Source organism: Meriones unguiculatus, chromosome 7 (assembly GCF_030254825.1).
Source record: "Meriones unguiculatus strain TT.TT164.6M chromosome 7, Bangor_MerUng_6.1, whole genome shotgun sequence".
Lineage (NCBI taxonomy): Eukaryota > Metazoa > Chordata > Mammalia > Rodentia > Muridae > Meriones > Meriones unguiculatus.
Window position 1 is genome coordinate 83029002 of NC_083355.1, and position 16201 is coordinate 83045202.

Consider the following 16201-nt stretch of genomic DNA (forward strand, 5'->3'; position numbering starts at 1 on the left):
TCATGTGAAGGAAGGTTTTCTAAATGCACGTCTATACATGCATGAAGTGCCCTTTGGAGGCCAGAAGACCGAGTAGGATTCCCCTGGGACTGGAGTTACAGACAGGCTTGAGCCCCTATGTGGGTGCTGGAAATTGAGCGCGGGTGGAAGAGCAGCCAGTGCTCTTAATGGCAGCTCCATTAAAAGCAGGCAAATCGTGTTTACAGCATTCCTTGTGTGACAGTACTTTTCTTGTAGGTTACTTAATCTTTAAAAGATTAAAGATTTGCCCTCCCAAGACCTGGAACACTTACATGAATCTGTGGAGGGTTTCTGGCCCCAGCAACTATGTTTACTGGCTTTCAATAGTTTCTGGATTCTCTCTTATCTCTGTGTGTTGGTACTGAGACCATTAGCTAAGCTGGGCTCTCAGCACATTCATATACACACAATTGAAAAGTATATATTTTTAATTGAAATTGCACATTAAAGATCAATATTAAATTATACATTTTTTAAATCTCCACAAAGTAAACTTGCTTTTGTGTGGGGGGGGTTGTTTATTTATTTGATTTTGTTTCTGTTTTCATTCACGTCCTGGCCTTCCTCTCTGCCGTTAAGGTCATACTTGAAAACATCCATCCTATGAAAAAGACTATTGCTGAGATCCTGACTTACCAAGTGGAACTAAGGCTGCCCCAGACAGGAAGCAAACCTCTGCCTGTGTTCCAGAGGACAAACCGGCTTTTACAAGATGTGAAGCTGTTGGAAAATGTGACCCAGGAGCAAAATGAGTTATTGAAGGTGAGAGGCTCCTGGCGAGAGTCAACTTTGTACATGAGAAAGTTCAGTAAGAAGCTGGCTGTATTCTTCGTGTAGTTTGCTTTCTATTGCTGTGATAAAAAACGGGTTGGGGAGAAAATGGTTTACTTAGCTTGCGTATCCTGGGTCATAGTCCGTCGAGGGAATTCAAGTCAAGGGAACCTGGAGGCTGGAGCTGAGCAGAAGCCCCGGAGGAGACCTACTTACTGGCTTCCTCGGTCAGTTTTCTTAATCTACCCAGGGCCACCTGCCCAGGGGAGGCACTACTCACTATGGGTTGAACTCACCCACATGAACCATCAATCAAGAAAATGCCCTACAGATGTACTGTCAGGCCAGTCTGATTGAGGTTTCCTCTTCCTGGATAACCCCAGGAAAACCAGCCGTTGTAGTTTTCAAGTTTAATTGAAAGCAGTTGTCCCCCAGGAAGTGACATTCGGTTTAAACAAATTTTAAGTAAGCTTCTCCCACCTGACCCCACCCCCATGTTTCATACCCTTGCTCTGGTTGAGTGCATTAGCCTTCCATGCTCTGTGGTGTTAGTGAGGCTGTGATGGACCTATGTGAATAAAACAGAGGAAGAGAGTTCAAACCCAGTCAAGGACCTTGCAGTGTCCGGAGACTGCAGACCTGTACAGTAAGCATCACATGGCTATCTCCTTGTCCACTGTGATACTTCCTCTTTCAGTGTATTCTCCAACACCTGACATAGGTAGCCCAGGCCACTTGTTGTCTCAGAGAGACCCGTGTCTGAAGATTAAATGGAAAACCATAGAGTTAACTTGTGTCCAGGTTAGTTCCTATGCAACGAGGCAAGAATTTTCGTTCTAGGGTTTTCTGTTGTTTTTCCGTCCTGAGGAGTCATTTCATTCTGATAACATTTTCCCATCACTCTCAGGAGGGTTCCCTGCCCCACAAAGGTTTTATTACTCTACCAGTCTGAAGCCGGAGTCATCAGAGTTTATATTCCTAGGCCAACAGCCTCTCCCACAGAACAGAAATTGTTAAAAGACTCTTGGGCTCCATGGGCGATCTGTCCTCTTGACAGAGATGCTCTGCCTCTTGTTTTAGAAAGTGCTGTACCTTCTTCCTTCTAAACTGCCTTTAAATGTAAGTGGACATCCTGTCCCTCTAAAGTTGGGGGCCCCTGTACTCCCTGATTTGAAGCTTAACAGCCCTTTGGTCTTCGGCCTGGCTACTGATGGGCTGATGTCATTTCTCTCCTCATAACCACAGAGGGGAAAATGACCTAGCATTCAATGTACCTTTTTAAAAAGAAATACTTCATAAGTGAAGAAAAAAAAAGTATCAGTTCTGATGTATCATTTTTAATCTTTTCTCTCTTACTGTGCCTCTGGCCAGGAAAGGAAAATAACCCTAAAGTGTGCTTTAAAGTGTGCCTCTTCAAGAAGAAAAGGAGATGATAGTGAAGGGTGTGTGTGCATGTGTATGCGTATGCGTGCGTGTGTGTGTGTGTGTGTGTGTGTGTGTGTGTGAATGAATGATACCTGGGCATCAAGTCAGACATCAAACTGTGCTACAAAATTTTTCCATCTCACTGTGTGAATGGGAATCACATGTCCCTCATCTATCTCAAAGCAAGTGAGCCTTTGGTAATAAAAAGCATTAGAATGTGGGACATTTTCTTTGGTTCCCACTTAAGTGGGACAGGTCCCCTTCCTGTGGAAAGTAAGACAAGTGACTTCTCCGGCTCATAACAGGACATCGCTCATTGCTGCAAGCTGGGAAAACAGATGCGTGCAGCAAATGCAGCTGAAACTCTTGGTTCAATGCTTTATTCACATACCAAGAAGGATTATGTGTTGGCCAGAGCCTTACGTCATCTCTAAAGACATCTCGCTTCTGTATGAAGCACCAGCAGACCAATATCCAGACATGCTTTTGAAGTCTGTTTTGTTTGTTTGTTTGTCTCTCTCTCATTACACCTTGTTTCATTTAGACGACAAGTAAATGTGAGCTCCGTTCCCTAAACATCAGTCTGTGGCATGTTCTGGTTCGCCTTGCCTCATTCTTCAAACTCACACTGCTCTGGAAACTTCTGACTGTACTCCTGAAATGTGCATGCCTGACTCTGAAGGGCAGCAAGGAGGACGTGTGCGCTGGGAAGAGTCACCGTATTGTCAGATAATGTGCTCTGTGCACTCAGGGTCAGGCATGTCACCACTGTATGCGGGAGGCGTCACCTGCACATCATAGTAGCATGCTAAATTTTGGGTTGGCAAAATGGCTCAGTAGGTAAAGGAGCTTGCCTTGCAAGCCTGGTGAGCCGAGCCTGACCTGTAGAACCCACAGAAATGTGGTAGGGGCGCATGAGCCTGCACACACACACTTCTGAAACTTTCTTAAATGGTGTGCATGTCATACCACAGTTTCATGAGACTTAGAAACTTTATGTTCGCATGCCACAAAAGGCTTCCCTGAATAAGCCCCCAGATTAGGAATACATAAGAGTGGAGCCAGAAAGATGGCCCAGTGGTTAAGGGCACTGGCTGTTCTTCCAAAGGTCCTGAGTTCGATTCCCAGCAACCACATGGTGGCTCACAGCCATCTATAGTGAGATCTGATGCCCTCTCCAGGCATGCAGGCATACATGCAGATGGAGCACTTATATGTTAAAGAAAGCATATATAGAGCAGTGTTTAATTAGATTTGTGCCTCCAGCCCTACCGAGATGCCCTGGAGTCTAGTGAAACAGGAAGCTTAGGCTCCAGCATGGCAAACTTGGTTATCTAGATTTTGAATATAAGTACAGGTAATATTTAGAATATATCTATATTTGAAAATTTTATTTATTTAGAATACATATATATATATATATATATATATATATATATATATATATGAAGGGGATACCCTGAGAGGAGCTGCAAGAAGGCTCAGTAGGTAAATGCACGCGCTTGCCATGCCTGGCGACCTAAGTTTGACCCGGGAATACACATGGTAGGAGAGTTGACTCCTGCAAGCTGTCCTCAATTCCACCGGTACAACTCCCACTCCCCCATATGGACAAATAAATACAAAATAATGTCATTTTTTATTAACAAAAAAAAATAATAATAATCTGTCTCCTCCTGGGATCCGTGAGTGAACATCATCTCTGCATTTTTGTTGGAACTGGGTAGGATAGAGCATGGAAATAGCCTGCATGGCACTCAGGTGGTAACCCTGACTTTTCTTGGGGGTGGGTATTATTTTATAGGTTGTTATGAAACAGACCACGGAATGCGATGAAGAAATAGAAAGTCTGAAACAGATCTTGAATAACGATTCAGCTGAGCTCCCGCCTGAACGTGCGCCACATGACCTGCCTTCCTTCCAGGTAGGTCACGTTCATCCATCTCTCCGATGGTCACACAGATGCTTACCGTGCCCTTCGTGTCTAGAACCTTTAGTAGTGTGACGGTGTTGTGCCTGGCCTCTGTTTTCCAACTGTAGCGGTTTTCTTTCCTTCCTCATGTGGTTATGCAGCATCATTAGTGTGCCGTTAGGACCCCTAGACTTGAGATCTGGACCCAGAAACTGGGTAGGGCCATCCCTTCTGAGTCTTCATGTGGGTTTCGTGGGTGCCCACATTCTCAGCATGCGGTATCTTGGTTGCCATTTTCTCTGTGCCCAAGGGGCTGATGTGGGGGTCAAGCAGAGTCGGCACACTGGACTTCAGGGCAATAAGACTCTAAACCATGTTATAATGAAGGATTTGGGATACAAGACTGTATTCTTCGTGCCATAAAACACTCTGGGTAGGACCTTTTCGGCCTTTGTCTTTATCTTAGCATGTCTGTATTAAAATGGTGTGACAGAGGCCAAGGCAGGAGAGCTGTGTGTTTTTCTTGCCATCTGATGGACATCCATGGGCAGTTGATGTGGTACTTACAACAGGCCGGCCATTTACTAGCTGGGAGAATGAGGGCAACTTGCTTAACACGAAAGGTGAAGTATGAGAGGTTCAGGTGACACAGCCTGTTCCTGCTGAATCGAGGCGCAGTCCCAGTGTGAGTGGCTCACTAGAGGGAGGGTATCAAGTTTCTTCAGATGCCTAAGGACTCAAGACTTCAAAGAGCTTTTCCTGTGTAAGAACAAATAAAGGAAATCATACATAGGAAACACAAGACAGGGATGTGCAAGTGTGCACACACACGCGCACGCACACACACACACAGTTGCTCTCTTGATGGCCTTTATGGGCCCTGGTGGACCAAGGAGTCAGGGAGAGCACTTGGCTGGCAGTGAGTGTGTCAGGAAAGAAGGGGCAAATAGAACTGACTCAAGAAAAGGTAGACTTCTTCCTTAGCTCTACCAGATGATTTGATGTAATTGTGATATTCATGAGGTGGAGATAGTGAGGCTACCAGCCACAGCCTAAAACTGTCTGGATCAATCCAAGATTGTCATCATAACTGCCCACTTGTAAATGACTCTTAATACTTAATCGCTGATTAGCCTTTTGGAGGGGATGGTGGCAGACAAGACCACGCTGGCCTGTAACTTACAAAGCTCTACTTGCCTCTGTGTCTGCTTCCCTGAGTGCTGAAATTAAAGGCACAGGCACGTGCCACATAGTTTCGTGGGGTTTTTTGTTTGTTTGTTTGTTTAAACGCTACACTAAAACTCAGCGGATGGCAAGTTAGGGCTAACTTGGATGGGATAGACAGCCTCATCACTGGGTTCTCCAGACTCTTTCTTTTGGTCCCTGCATGCTTTGGCACTATGCTGCGTCCATAGACGATGTTACCACGTCCCTCTGGGTCCCTTAATGAATACTGGTTGAGTCCTGCACCACTTCCAAACTCTGTGTGTTCCCATAGTCAGTACGTAGCCCCTGCTTAACGAGAGCAATCTTGAAGAATCACGTTTAGACGTGTAGGGAGAGGCCGTCCGCTATTTTCTCTCGCTAACAGTAATGTTCTGTAAGAAAAAGGAGTGATGGTTCATCTCAGACGTACACAGGCCTGGAAGTGCTTTCCGGTCGTCGTACCTGGGAGACACGGCCAAAGTGTTTCACACAGTCCTCCCATTTTGCTGCTAGAATCTTAGAGATGTGCTTTCAGGTGTGCAGCGTGGGGACTGAATACAAAGCTTGCCGGGCGACCACTCCACTGCAGACGCCCAGCGTGGACGTCTTCATCAAGGACATTCGGAAATGGGATTGGCATGCTTTCCTACCATAATTGGTGCCACCTGCCTTGATTCATAAAAGAGGCCTGTGGGTTTACCACCAACCCTTTCATGCCCTCAGCATAAACGCCAACACAGTGGAGACAGCCAGTAACGTTTTAGCAGTGTTATGGGATATTAGCAGTGATATTAACCTTAGGGGCAATGTCCCTCAGCTCCGGACACCTCTAGCGGCTGGCTTCCTGAGAGCTGTGAATCCCACCATGCAGATGGTGGCTCAGTGCCTACAGAACACGGTTGCTGCTTTCCTGAGCTTATTCCGGTGGCTGTGGTATTGCTTTTATTGGACGGGGCAGCTCCTGGTGAAGCTTAGTGTTTGTTGAAAGTGGGACACAAGCCAGGCGCAGTGGCGCACACCTGTAATCCCAGCACTGGGGAGGCAGAGGCAGGCGGATCGCTGTGAGTTCCAGGCCAGCCTGGTCTACAGAGTGAGTCCAGGACAAGCAGGGCCACACAGAGAAGCCCTGTCTTAAAAAAAGAAAGAAAGAAAGTGGAATACAATTCAGAGTCAATTCAGAGTTAACTGTGCCACTGGGGAATTTTCATTGCAGACAGAACGGGCCTATCAGTTTCATGGTGAGGGCCAGAGCCCAGGGGTCATCAGGAAGCTCTGTTGGCCCTGTCACACACTAGCTGCAACTTGACAGAAGCTACCTTCTTGCTCTAAACTTGAGAACTCCCTTGTGTGTATATGTTACGTTTGGGTGTGAAAATCCAATGACCTGAGGCCAAAGGAGATAGATCCGTTGGTGACCATATAGGATCCTCGATTCAATCCCTGGAGCCTGTATGAAAACCAAAACAGAGACCAACGTCTGCCTCCCGAGCGCTGGGATTATAGGATTTTTGTCTGTTTGTTTTTATGGATGGATGGCTCTGAGGTCGACCTCCGGCACACATTCGCACATGCACCCAAGCGCTTACACGCACACACACACACAGTTTAGTGGCTTTAAGAGTATTGAATGGAGAGAGATTTTTGAGGAATGTGTTAGAAACGTGTGTGTGTGTGTGTGTGTGTGTGTGGGTGGGTGCTTGAGATGGGATTAGGAGGTAGGAGAGCAAGCACTCCGCCCCTGGAGCTACGCCCCAGCCAGGGAGAAATTTTGAATGAGTGCAAGCTTTCTGAAAAGGAGCCTGGGCAGAGGGTGCTAGAGAGCCAGAGTAACTGTCACCTGCAACCTAAGCTTCTAAAGTTCCTCAATCCTAATAGGCAGAAGTGGAAAAAAAGAAGTCGGAAAACTTACTCGTACATATTAATAACAGTTACTAGAATAATATTATAGAGCTTGGAATCACCTGCTCGTCATTCCCATAGTGAATTTCACCGCAAATAAATTACCTTATTTTAGTTGATAAACACTTTTCAGGATGCTTGGATTGTAGACCAAGTAAACAAATTTTATAGGCATCTTCGAAGGCAATAAAAAAAAATCAGGCGTCTTAACTATTTTGTCTTGGGGGTTCTCAAATGTCAGTCTTCTTAAGAGTCTCCTGGGAACACATATTCATAATCTGTGCATAAAGTGGCAGGTAATGTGTTTATCAAAGTGCTGGCCCGTGGTTCTTGGCCCTGGGGATTCTGGTTCTGTGAGTCCTGTGGTTAGCAGCTATGGCACTGGCTCCCCACCCAGGCTGCACAAAAGTCACCCATGAACCTTGTTACAAATTCCCATGCTTTGTTCAACCCCCATATCCCTAACTTTACAAGGTCTGTGAGAGGTTAAGCAACCGTACAGATTATAAATCCTAGGCAAGTGCCCTGGCCGTGCCAACCAGGGTAAGGAGCGTACTGTATCAGGAAGTCGCTACTGGGTCTGCAAACCTAGTGATGGATGATGGACCAGGGCTGTAAGCATCTCTTGTACTGAAAGAAACTGGCCCCTGGGAGCATCCAAAAGACACCCCGGCTTCCCTCAAGTGATGCCTACCACTCTTTCTGTACAGGGAGAGATTGGAGGGTTGGAAGAGCAGATTCTGAATCTAAACCAGAAAAAAGAAGATCTGTTGGTGGGCTTGAAGGCTGCTGTATTAAACCTTCACGAGCACCTGAAGCAAGAACAGCAAGAGGGAGGAGAGAAGCCATCCGCAGACACCTTAGAAGAGTGCGCAGTGCCGGAGAGGAGCGCTTCAGAAAGGAAGGTAGGCATGGCGCGCGGTCGCCTAATTCTGGTTCCACATTCCAGAGTTAATGGGTAATGTTTCCACTCAGACAACCTGCATTATCTCTGTCCACAGCCGAGGAATTTTTATTTTTTTTTAAAGTGGAAATATTCCACTTCGAGTTGTTTACCACTGAGCACAAATCCTCAGGGTGTGTCTGTTCTGGCCCCAACCCAGAATTCTTAGGCCTGACTTAATCTAGAGACACTCTTATGAAAAGAATTCCTCGAGCAAGTGAGAGGGAACCACCTTTGGAGTATCTGCCCTACAACAGTCACCCCATTGCAGACTCAGAAGTGGTCCACATCAGTGAACCGCACTCCAGTTGTTTGGGGGTGGGGCCATGGGGATCTTGCAAAGCAGGAGAATTCCACAGGCAAGACTTTTGGCTGAAAGAATTGAAAGGCACAAGGCCCAGAGACTCTGGGCGGCGTGGGTGGACGTATCGGACAATAGGTAAAGATTTAGCTACGTAAGAATGCCACCAGGCCAGGATGCGATGCCAGTCCAGAGCCTGACCCAAGGTGCCCCTGTGCTCTGCCCTTCAGCTGAACAGAACAAGCTCCATGTCTTTCCTGCCAGTGGTCAAGGAGGAGGCAGAGGAAAGCTCTGTGAAGAGTGAGGTAAGAAAAAACAACTTTCTTTTTCTATTAAAAAAAAAAAAAAGTTTATTTTATTGTTTTAAAATTATCTGTGTGTAGGGATGGGGAAAGTGTGTACATATGACATGAGTATAAGTGCCTTCAGAGGTGAGGGGCTTCTGATCTTCATGAAATGGAGTTACAGATCCCAGAATGGGTACTGGGAATCAAACCCAGACCCTGCAAGAGCAATACATACTCTAAACTGCTGAGCCATCTCTCCAGCTCCCAGGAAAACAGGTTTGTTTTTGTTTTTGGTTATAATTGGCTAGGACCAGATCTCTAAATGAATGCCAGTGAAAACCTAAGGCTTTTAAAGTTAATATTGATTTTTTAAAAATTGTGATTGAGGTACTTATTTGGTTATTAATATTGTTAAAGTCATCTAAACCCATTTTGCCACTGAGGAGGTGGGTGAGTGTAATTCAGAAGTGCTTGTTGGCATGAAGGAGTCCTCCATTAGGTGATGATGTCTCAATGCTTCCCTGGGCCTTTGAGAGCATGTGATTCGGTGTGGTTTTTTGGGCAGGTAGTGTTTTTGCATATTTGAGACTTGCTTTAGTTTTGGAGTAGTATGGACAAGGACCTGAGTTGTGTTTACAGCTAGTAAAGCAGATTCTTACTGCCTCATTGTAAGTGACTGAAAGAGACTTGACCTTATGGGTACCAACGTCCATCTCATGCTGAACACTAAAGGCACCACGCAGCTTACCCTCAGCAGAAGCCAGCAGCAGCTTGTATATAACTCAGAGTGTATATAACTCAGGTACAACCACAGGATGACTTTTTGCTCATTTTATACATTGTTTTGTAGCGCCATCGTCAGGTAGACCTCTTGACTCCTTGTGTGTCGCTAGAGCACGGTGTAACTGGAGGGTGCAGGCGACAGTACTCTGACCACCAGACAACTTGAGTTCACAGTCTGCTCGCATCCTTTTATGGCAGAGAGAATTGTGAGCCTGGAGAAGGACCCAGGGCTCAGGCAAAGAAGATACACACGCGTTTCCCTTCCAGACATTTACATGCTTCTGAGATGATGCACTTAGAGGATTTGTTTGTCTTTGACAACAACAACAAAAAATATGTGTTCATCTAGTTGCAGGGGTGTTTCTGACAAGTAAAAATGACACATATTTCTAAACTACACCGTGGTATTCTACCATACACCCAGTAAAGTACCTAAATCATTCTAATGTACGTGTGTATTTTTTTGAGAACTCCCATTTTTGTGTGATAAGAACATTTGACATCTGTCTAAGCCGTCTCCAAGGGCACATGACATCATACATCTTTTGGACATAACCGTCCTGGCTAACGGCAAGTCTGCATCCTTGATCAGTGTCCCTCTAATCCCCTTCTATCGACTGAGCCACTGTGCTGAGCTGTGTCTTGACAAGTTCAGCTTCCCTACACTTGACATTCGAGTGCCGTGCCATGATTGTGGTTCTGCGCCTGGCTGAGTTATTTCCCTTAAGATACGGCTCTCCCATTAGTCTGTGTCACCACAGATGACATGGTGTTCCACTGGGTACATCCACTACATTTCGGTTTGGTTTGTTGTTCAGACAGGGTCTCACAATATAGCTCTGGCTGTGTCCTGGAACTCGCTCTGTAGACCAGGCTGGCCTCCAATGTCCAGAGAGCTGCTTGTCTTCGCCTCCAAAGGGATGGCATTAAGGGTAGGCCCCACTACAGTTGGCCTGGACATGTTTCCTTTTTCCGTTCATCTCTTGACTGACTTAGGTTGATGCCATGACTTGCTGTTGTGAATAATGCCACAGTGAGCATGACAGTGTGGACATCTCGTCTACATGCCAATCTCTTCTCCTTTGGGCACATGGCCTGTGATGGGGTTGCTGAAGCATGGGGTTGTTGTGTTTTAATCCTTTTTTTTTAGATGCCTCCTTGCTGTCTCCCCTTTATAATCCCCCAACAGTATCTCTGAGTCTGTCCTCTCCACATTCGCTCCAGACCTTTTCTGTTTCCAAACACTGAACATTCTCCAGCGTTTTGATTAAAGGCCATTGTAATAGACACGATGTCTCATTCGATTTTTTTCATTCATCTGTATTCATTTATTTAATCATTTCGAAGTACTGTGGATTTAGCCCCTGACCTCTTGTGCTAGACAAGAACTCAATTGCTGAGCCAAAGCCTTGTCCCCTCCTTGCAGTTCACCTTACATTCTTACAGTTAGTGGGCTTGAGCCATTTATTTTTCTTATACTTCACACACTTACTTTTGAAATATCATTTAAGATTACATTTACCCAAACTTTTAAATTCCAGAATGACTTTTATAAGTCCCCTTTGTAGGACATGAGCTTATTTTTCTTTAGTAAAGAAAATTGTGGTTGGTTTTTTTTTTCTCCCCTCAGGAAAAGCATCCGCATTTGGAGACGGGATTTAGGGCAAGAAATATGTGGGATATGGGGTAGAGGGAGAAAAAGACCTGTGGCAAGTTTCCCCGGGTGGTTGAGGCTTGTTTGAAGGAGCGAGTAGGGCTCCGCTTATGAAAACATTTCTCTTTTCTGACTGATTGACCGCCATCTTAGGATGGACACAGCAGAGCACAGCCACCCTCTGCTCCCTGGCCTCCTCTGTGGAAGCTCAGAAAGGACCTGGAGGAGGATGGTGCATCCTCATCGTCTGCCACTCTCGTACAGGTACCTGGGGAAGGCACCCGTCAAGGGAGGGGTTGTCTGAGCTCCTCGTTGCCTGGGTTTTCTCCCCATGCTCCTTTCTGCTCACCTTGCCCTCCGCATCCCCAGGCCTTCAGAGAGGCTCATACGGAGACTAAAAATAAGAGATGGCAGATCAGAGGATTTGTTAGAAAGAATGATTAGATCCAGAGATGATTCTGCTAGGTTTTGGGTTTTTTCCAAAATTGTATATACTTAGGACATACATCACGATGCTTTGAAATACCAGGTACATTGTAAAATGGTTAAATCAAGTTCGTGCACATATGTATTACCTCACATTTTATCATGAAATAAATCACATTGATAAATTATAAATTATATTGAGAACACTTTTTAAAAACTCTCAGTATCTTTAAAAAAATCTCTCAGTAACTTTAAGTGAATACTGTATGGCTATTCATGAACTTGCCTTTCATTGCTTCACCCTTTATTTATTTATTTATTTATTTATCTACTTATTTATTTATTTGAAACAGGGGGTCTTGCACATGTATAGTTAGCAAATTCACACAGGTACACACACATACAAATAATAAGGTTAAAAGATTTTGTGAAGAAACACCAGAGCAAAAAGACTTTCAAAGAGGCATCTACCATGCACTAAATGATGCCCTGGCTTCTGAGCAAGCAGGCAGTCTGTAGCAGGTGAGGAAGAGGAGCCTTCTGACGGGGGGCAGGGAGCCTGGCAGGGGCCGATTCTTTTCTCCACAGGAGGCAGACGGGAGAATTAGCACCTGTGACAGTTCCATGGCACACATTACTGTACCAGACTCTGGAAGCACCGAGCAAGGCCCAGAACCTTCCCCCAGGCTCAGCCAAACACAAAAGGTAAGTCCCTGTCTGTCAATGACGAACCGGCTGGCTGCGCAGATTCCCAGGGGAGCAACCTGTGCCCCAACCCACAGTTGCCCTCGGCTGTCTGACTTCTGCAGTGTTTTGTGTGTTGAGCCTGGAGTCCCTGTGAAGGCCAGCATGCTGTCAGCTGTCCCTGTGGGCAAGTTTTATCATCTGTTCTTTGCACTTCCCTCTCGCTCGTCGATTGTCAGCCCAAAATAATTGTGTTAATAGCTAAGTGTTTAATCTGTGGGTATAACACGTGTGTGTGTGTGTGTGTGTGTGTGTGTGTGTGTGTGTGTGTGTGAAAATGGAGAATAGCACAATATTGATCAAGGGCCTGCTCAGAAAAAGCACTGTTATATTCTTTGCTGCTTAATCATGAGATTATAAGAGGCAAGTTAATGCCTACCTTGTATTTACAAAGGAGGATCAGATTCAGAGGGTAAATTGCAGGAACTAAATAAGAGAGAAAGGAGTTGCCCCAGAAAGTTCGTTCCAACTTCCTAATTTGAAACCCACTGCACTTCTCAGGAAGAGCTACTGCAGAACCCTGTTGTTATTAACAAAATCTCAAATGTTCCATTTTACAAAGGCTCGGGAGCTGGATGCTGAGGAGAAAGCCTACTAGCTAAGGGAGACAGAGAAAGTACCCAACTGACCTTCCTCCTCAGCCAACATCCCCAAAGGAAAAGCAAGCTTTCCTTCCCCATACCATCTCAGAACTCCTCTCTAACTGAATGTCCCTCCCTTCTACTTCCTGTGCGCCTTCCTGTCCATCCTCCCAACTTCCTCTCACTCTCTGCTGTTTTCCCCTGTTCACTTCCTGTCAACTGGTTGCTTGCTCCGCTTCTTGACCTATGGTTAACTTTATTTATCCTATTTCCAATACTCAAGCAGAAAGCTCTTGTACTAAAGGTGTGTGCTAGGACTGAGCCACACCACAACTAGAAACAGGTTTTTCCAGTAAACAGCACAATCTTGGGGTTCACAGTGGGATCCAGCAGCATTTCCCCCATTTTGTCTAAGTAAAAAGGAAAGATTTTAACTCTTAACACGGTGAAATTACTTACAACAATGAAGCAATTTCTGCCAAGCTTCCCACAATGTCCAGCTCGGTTGTATTTGGTGGTCCTACGATTAAGTATTTTTGAGTTTAAAGTTCTGTTAAATGATCATAGCAGTTTCATATGAACTCAGCAGTTTGACTGTCCCAAGCAGTTTTTATTCCGAAGCTGATCTTTGGGGGGTGTTTGTCTGCTTCGTGGCTAACCTGGCTAGGTAGAACACAGCAGTCAACCTAAAGGTGTCCACTGTTTGTGCAGAACCTGGTGGCAGAAAAGACATGGGGCAGTTTTCCCCAGTGGTTAACTTTACCATAATCCAGTTGGATTCATCATCTTCTTGGAGACCTCAAAGGTTACAGTTAGGAATGGTCATGGTTTATTGTAGGAAACTTAAACATTTTAAATGCCAGTTTAAGCAGATGTCTGAAAGTTTTAAAGACCACAATCTATTAAGTACATCTGAGGTACACAAACTTTGTTCCTAGTTACCTGCTTCAGACTCAAACCAGAAAACACGTACAGGAAGCTAGATGAAGCTTATTTCTAGAATTAGTTAGTACAAAAGTTTATATATATATATATATATATATATATATATATATGTAATAACCTTATAGGTTTTGAGATAATATTTACACCTTAAGAGAAGTTTTAAAGAGGGGCCTGGAGAGATGGCTCAGCGGTTAAGAGTACCAGTTGCTGTTCCAGAGGTCCTGAGTTCAATTCCCAGCATCCACATGTAGTTCATAACCATCTACAGTGAGGTCTGGTGCCCTCTTCTGGCATGCAGGGACAAATGCAGGCAGAACACTGTACACATAATAAATAAATAAATCTTCGAAAACAAAAAGTTTTGAAGAATCAAATGAAAACCAAAACATTATGAGATTAGTGGCAATAGAGGAGTCCCTTATTTTTTGTTCTCTTCTGTTCTATACCAGATGGCTCTTCTGATATGAGACAGATTTTGGATTTTCCTTTAACAAGCATGGGTGGGTTTTGAGAAGGAGAGAGCTACACTCCAAACCCTAAGCTGGATTTGATTTTTTTTAACTGAATCGGAACCACATAAAGACCATTTTCCGTTTATGTCTGAAGAGGGCAGCGATACCACTTGGCCAGTTTACTCTTTTTCGTGGGTCATTTCCTCTTAATAATTATCTTACTAGTGATTTGAATTGAAAAGCCACTTGCAAAAGGCAGGCCGAAATTCAAAGTGAATGTCCTTTGTGATCTAAACAGAAATACACTTAAAATTACTGGACCTGCTGTTTGACGTCCCCCCCACCCCAGGCTCTAAGGTCTTATTAAGTAATTACTGAAAAAGACCCCAGGGAGGTGGTGGCTTTTTCTGGGTTTTTAAGGCTTTTTTCATGTGAGGTTATGTTCATAGGTCTTTTCTCTCAACCTTTTGTCTGTTCTCACGAAAGTGAACACTGGTTGTCAGTCCTGTTTGCTCCTTTCCCATCATCCTCCACTTCTCTAACAGTGCTGTCAGATGATGGATGGTAGAGGTATGCACTCCCCGGCCTTACTCGCACCGCTCAGGGGAAGCTGTTGACCTGCCCAATTGTTTTATGGCTGTTGTTTGATTTTTGCAAGCCAGAATTGGTCTGGTTTGTTAGTTTGATGGGTTGGTTTTTAGATTTATTTATATTTATTTTACATGCGGATTTTTGCCTGCATGTATGTTTATGCACCACATGCATGCATTGCCCTCAGAGGCCATAAGAGCGTCAGATCCACTGAAAATGGAGTTACAGGTGCTCGTTAGCCACCAAGTAGGTGCTGAGAACTAAAACTGGGTCCTCAGCCAGAGCAGCAAAAGCTTGTGAGCACCGAGCCATCCCTCTGGCCCCTGCTGTGTTCTTTCGAAGACTCGGTTGAAAAAAGGGATGTAGGCCCAACAAGGTGGCTTAGCACATAAAGGCAATTGCTGTACAACCTGGCCATGTGAGTTCAAGTCCCCAAACCAATATAAAAGTAGGAGAGGACCAGCTCTGCAGAGTTGTTATCCAACCTCAATGCACTTGCTCTGGCATGTGTACACCCCCCCCGACAATTACATAATATGTATATGTATGTGTGTATGTATGTATGTATGTATGTATGTTAGGTCATTTGACGGACAGAGAAGTCTCCAGAGCCTCATACCTTCTAGGTGTCGGTTACCTTTGAAATCCAGCTCTTTCTGCCTCCTGACTTGAAGCAAGGATAGCTGGATGGCTGTCTCTCCAAATGAGATTAGGAGCTTCCATTTTCTTCCTAGCAGAGCTGTTGGTTGGTTGGTTGGCTTCTTGGTTGGTTGGTTGGTTGGCTGCAGGGTTGGTTGGTTGGTTGGTTGGTTGGCTTCTTGGTTGGTTGGTTGGTTGGCTTCTTGGTTGGTTGGTTGGTTGGCTTCTTGGTTGGTTGGTTGGTTGGTTGGCTTCTTGGTTGGTTGGTTGGTTGGCTTCTTGGTTGGTTGGTTGGTTGGTTGGTTGGTTGGCTTCTTGGTTGGTTGGTTGGTTGGCTGCGGGGTTTGTTTGTTTGTTTGTGAGCTCATCTTGCTGTGTATCAGGCTGATCTTGGCTATGTAGCGCTCTTGACTAAACCTCCCCAGTCCTGGGCTGCAGGCGTACATCACCTTGCCCAGATCTTGGTAGGTTCCTGAAAGAGAAAAAGCAATTACGTGTCGCCTTTGGCAATGCCAGGAACCAGCCCTTCGGTGACTCCAAAGCCCTTCTTTCTCCTGCTGGAGCCATTTCCATCTCATTGGTGTACCGCCACCCCTAGTGAGGGTGAGCCGGAGGCTCCAC

At 45.1% G+C, this 16201-nt stretch overlaps 1 protein-coding gene across 3 annotated transcripts in view; it reads left to right on the forward strand.

Moving 5' to 3' along the window:
• The window catches only part of Syne2 (spectrin repeat containing nuclear envelope protein 2), a 302588-nt gene that overhangs the window by 179851 nt on the left and 106536 nt on the right, over positions 1 to 16201 (forward strand). For all 3 annotated transcript variants that reach the window (XM_060387664.1, XM_060387667.1, XM_060387666.1), the window contains exons 60-65: positions 601 to 783; positions 4022 to 4141; positions 7945 to 8139; positions 8709 to 8783; positions 11356 to 11466; positions 12217 to 12333. In XM_060387664.1, coding sequence (XP_060243647.1) covers positions 601 to 783; positions 4022 to 4141; positions 7945 to 8139; positions 8709 to 8783; positions 11356 to 11466; positions 12217 to 12333 — 801 coding nt within the window. The remainder of the gene's footprint in view (positions 1 to 600; positions 784 to 4021; positions 4142 to 7944; positions 8140 to 8708; positions 8784 to 11355; positions 11467 to 12216; positions 12334 to 16201) is intronic.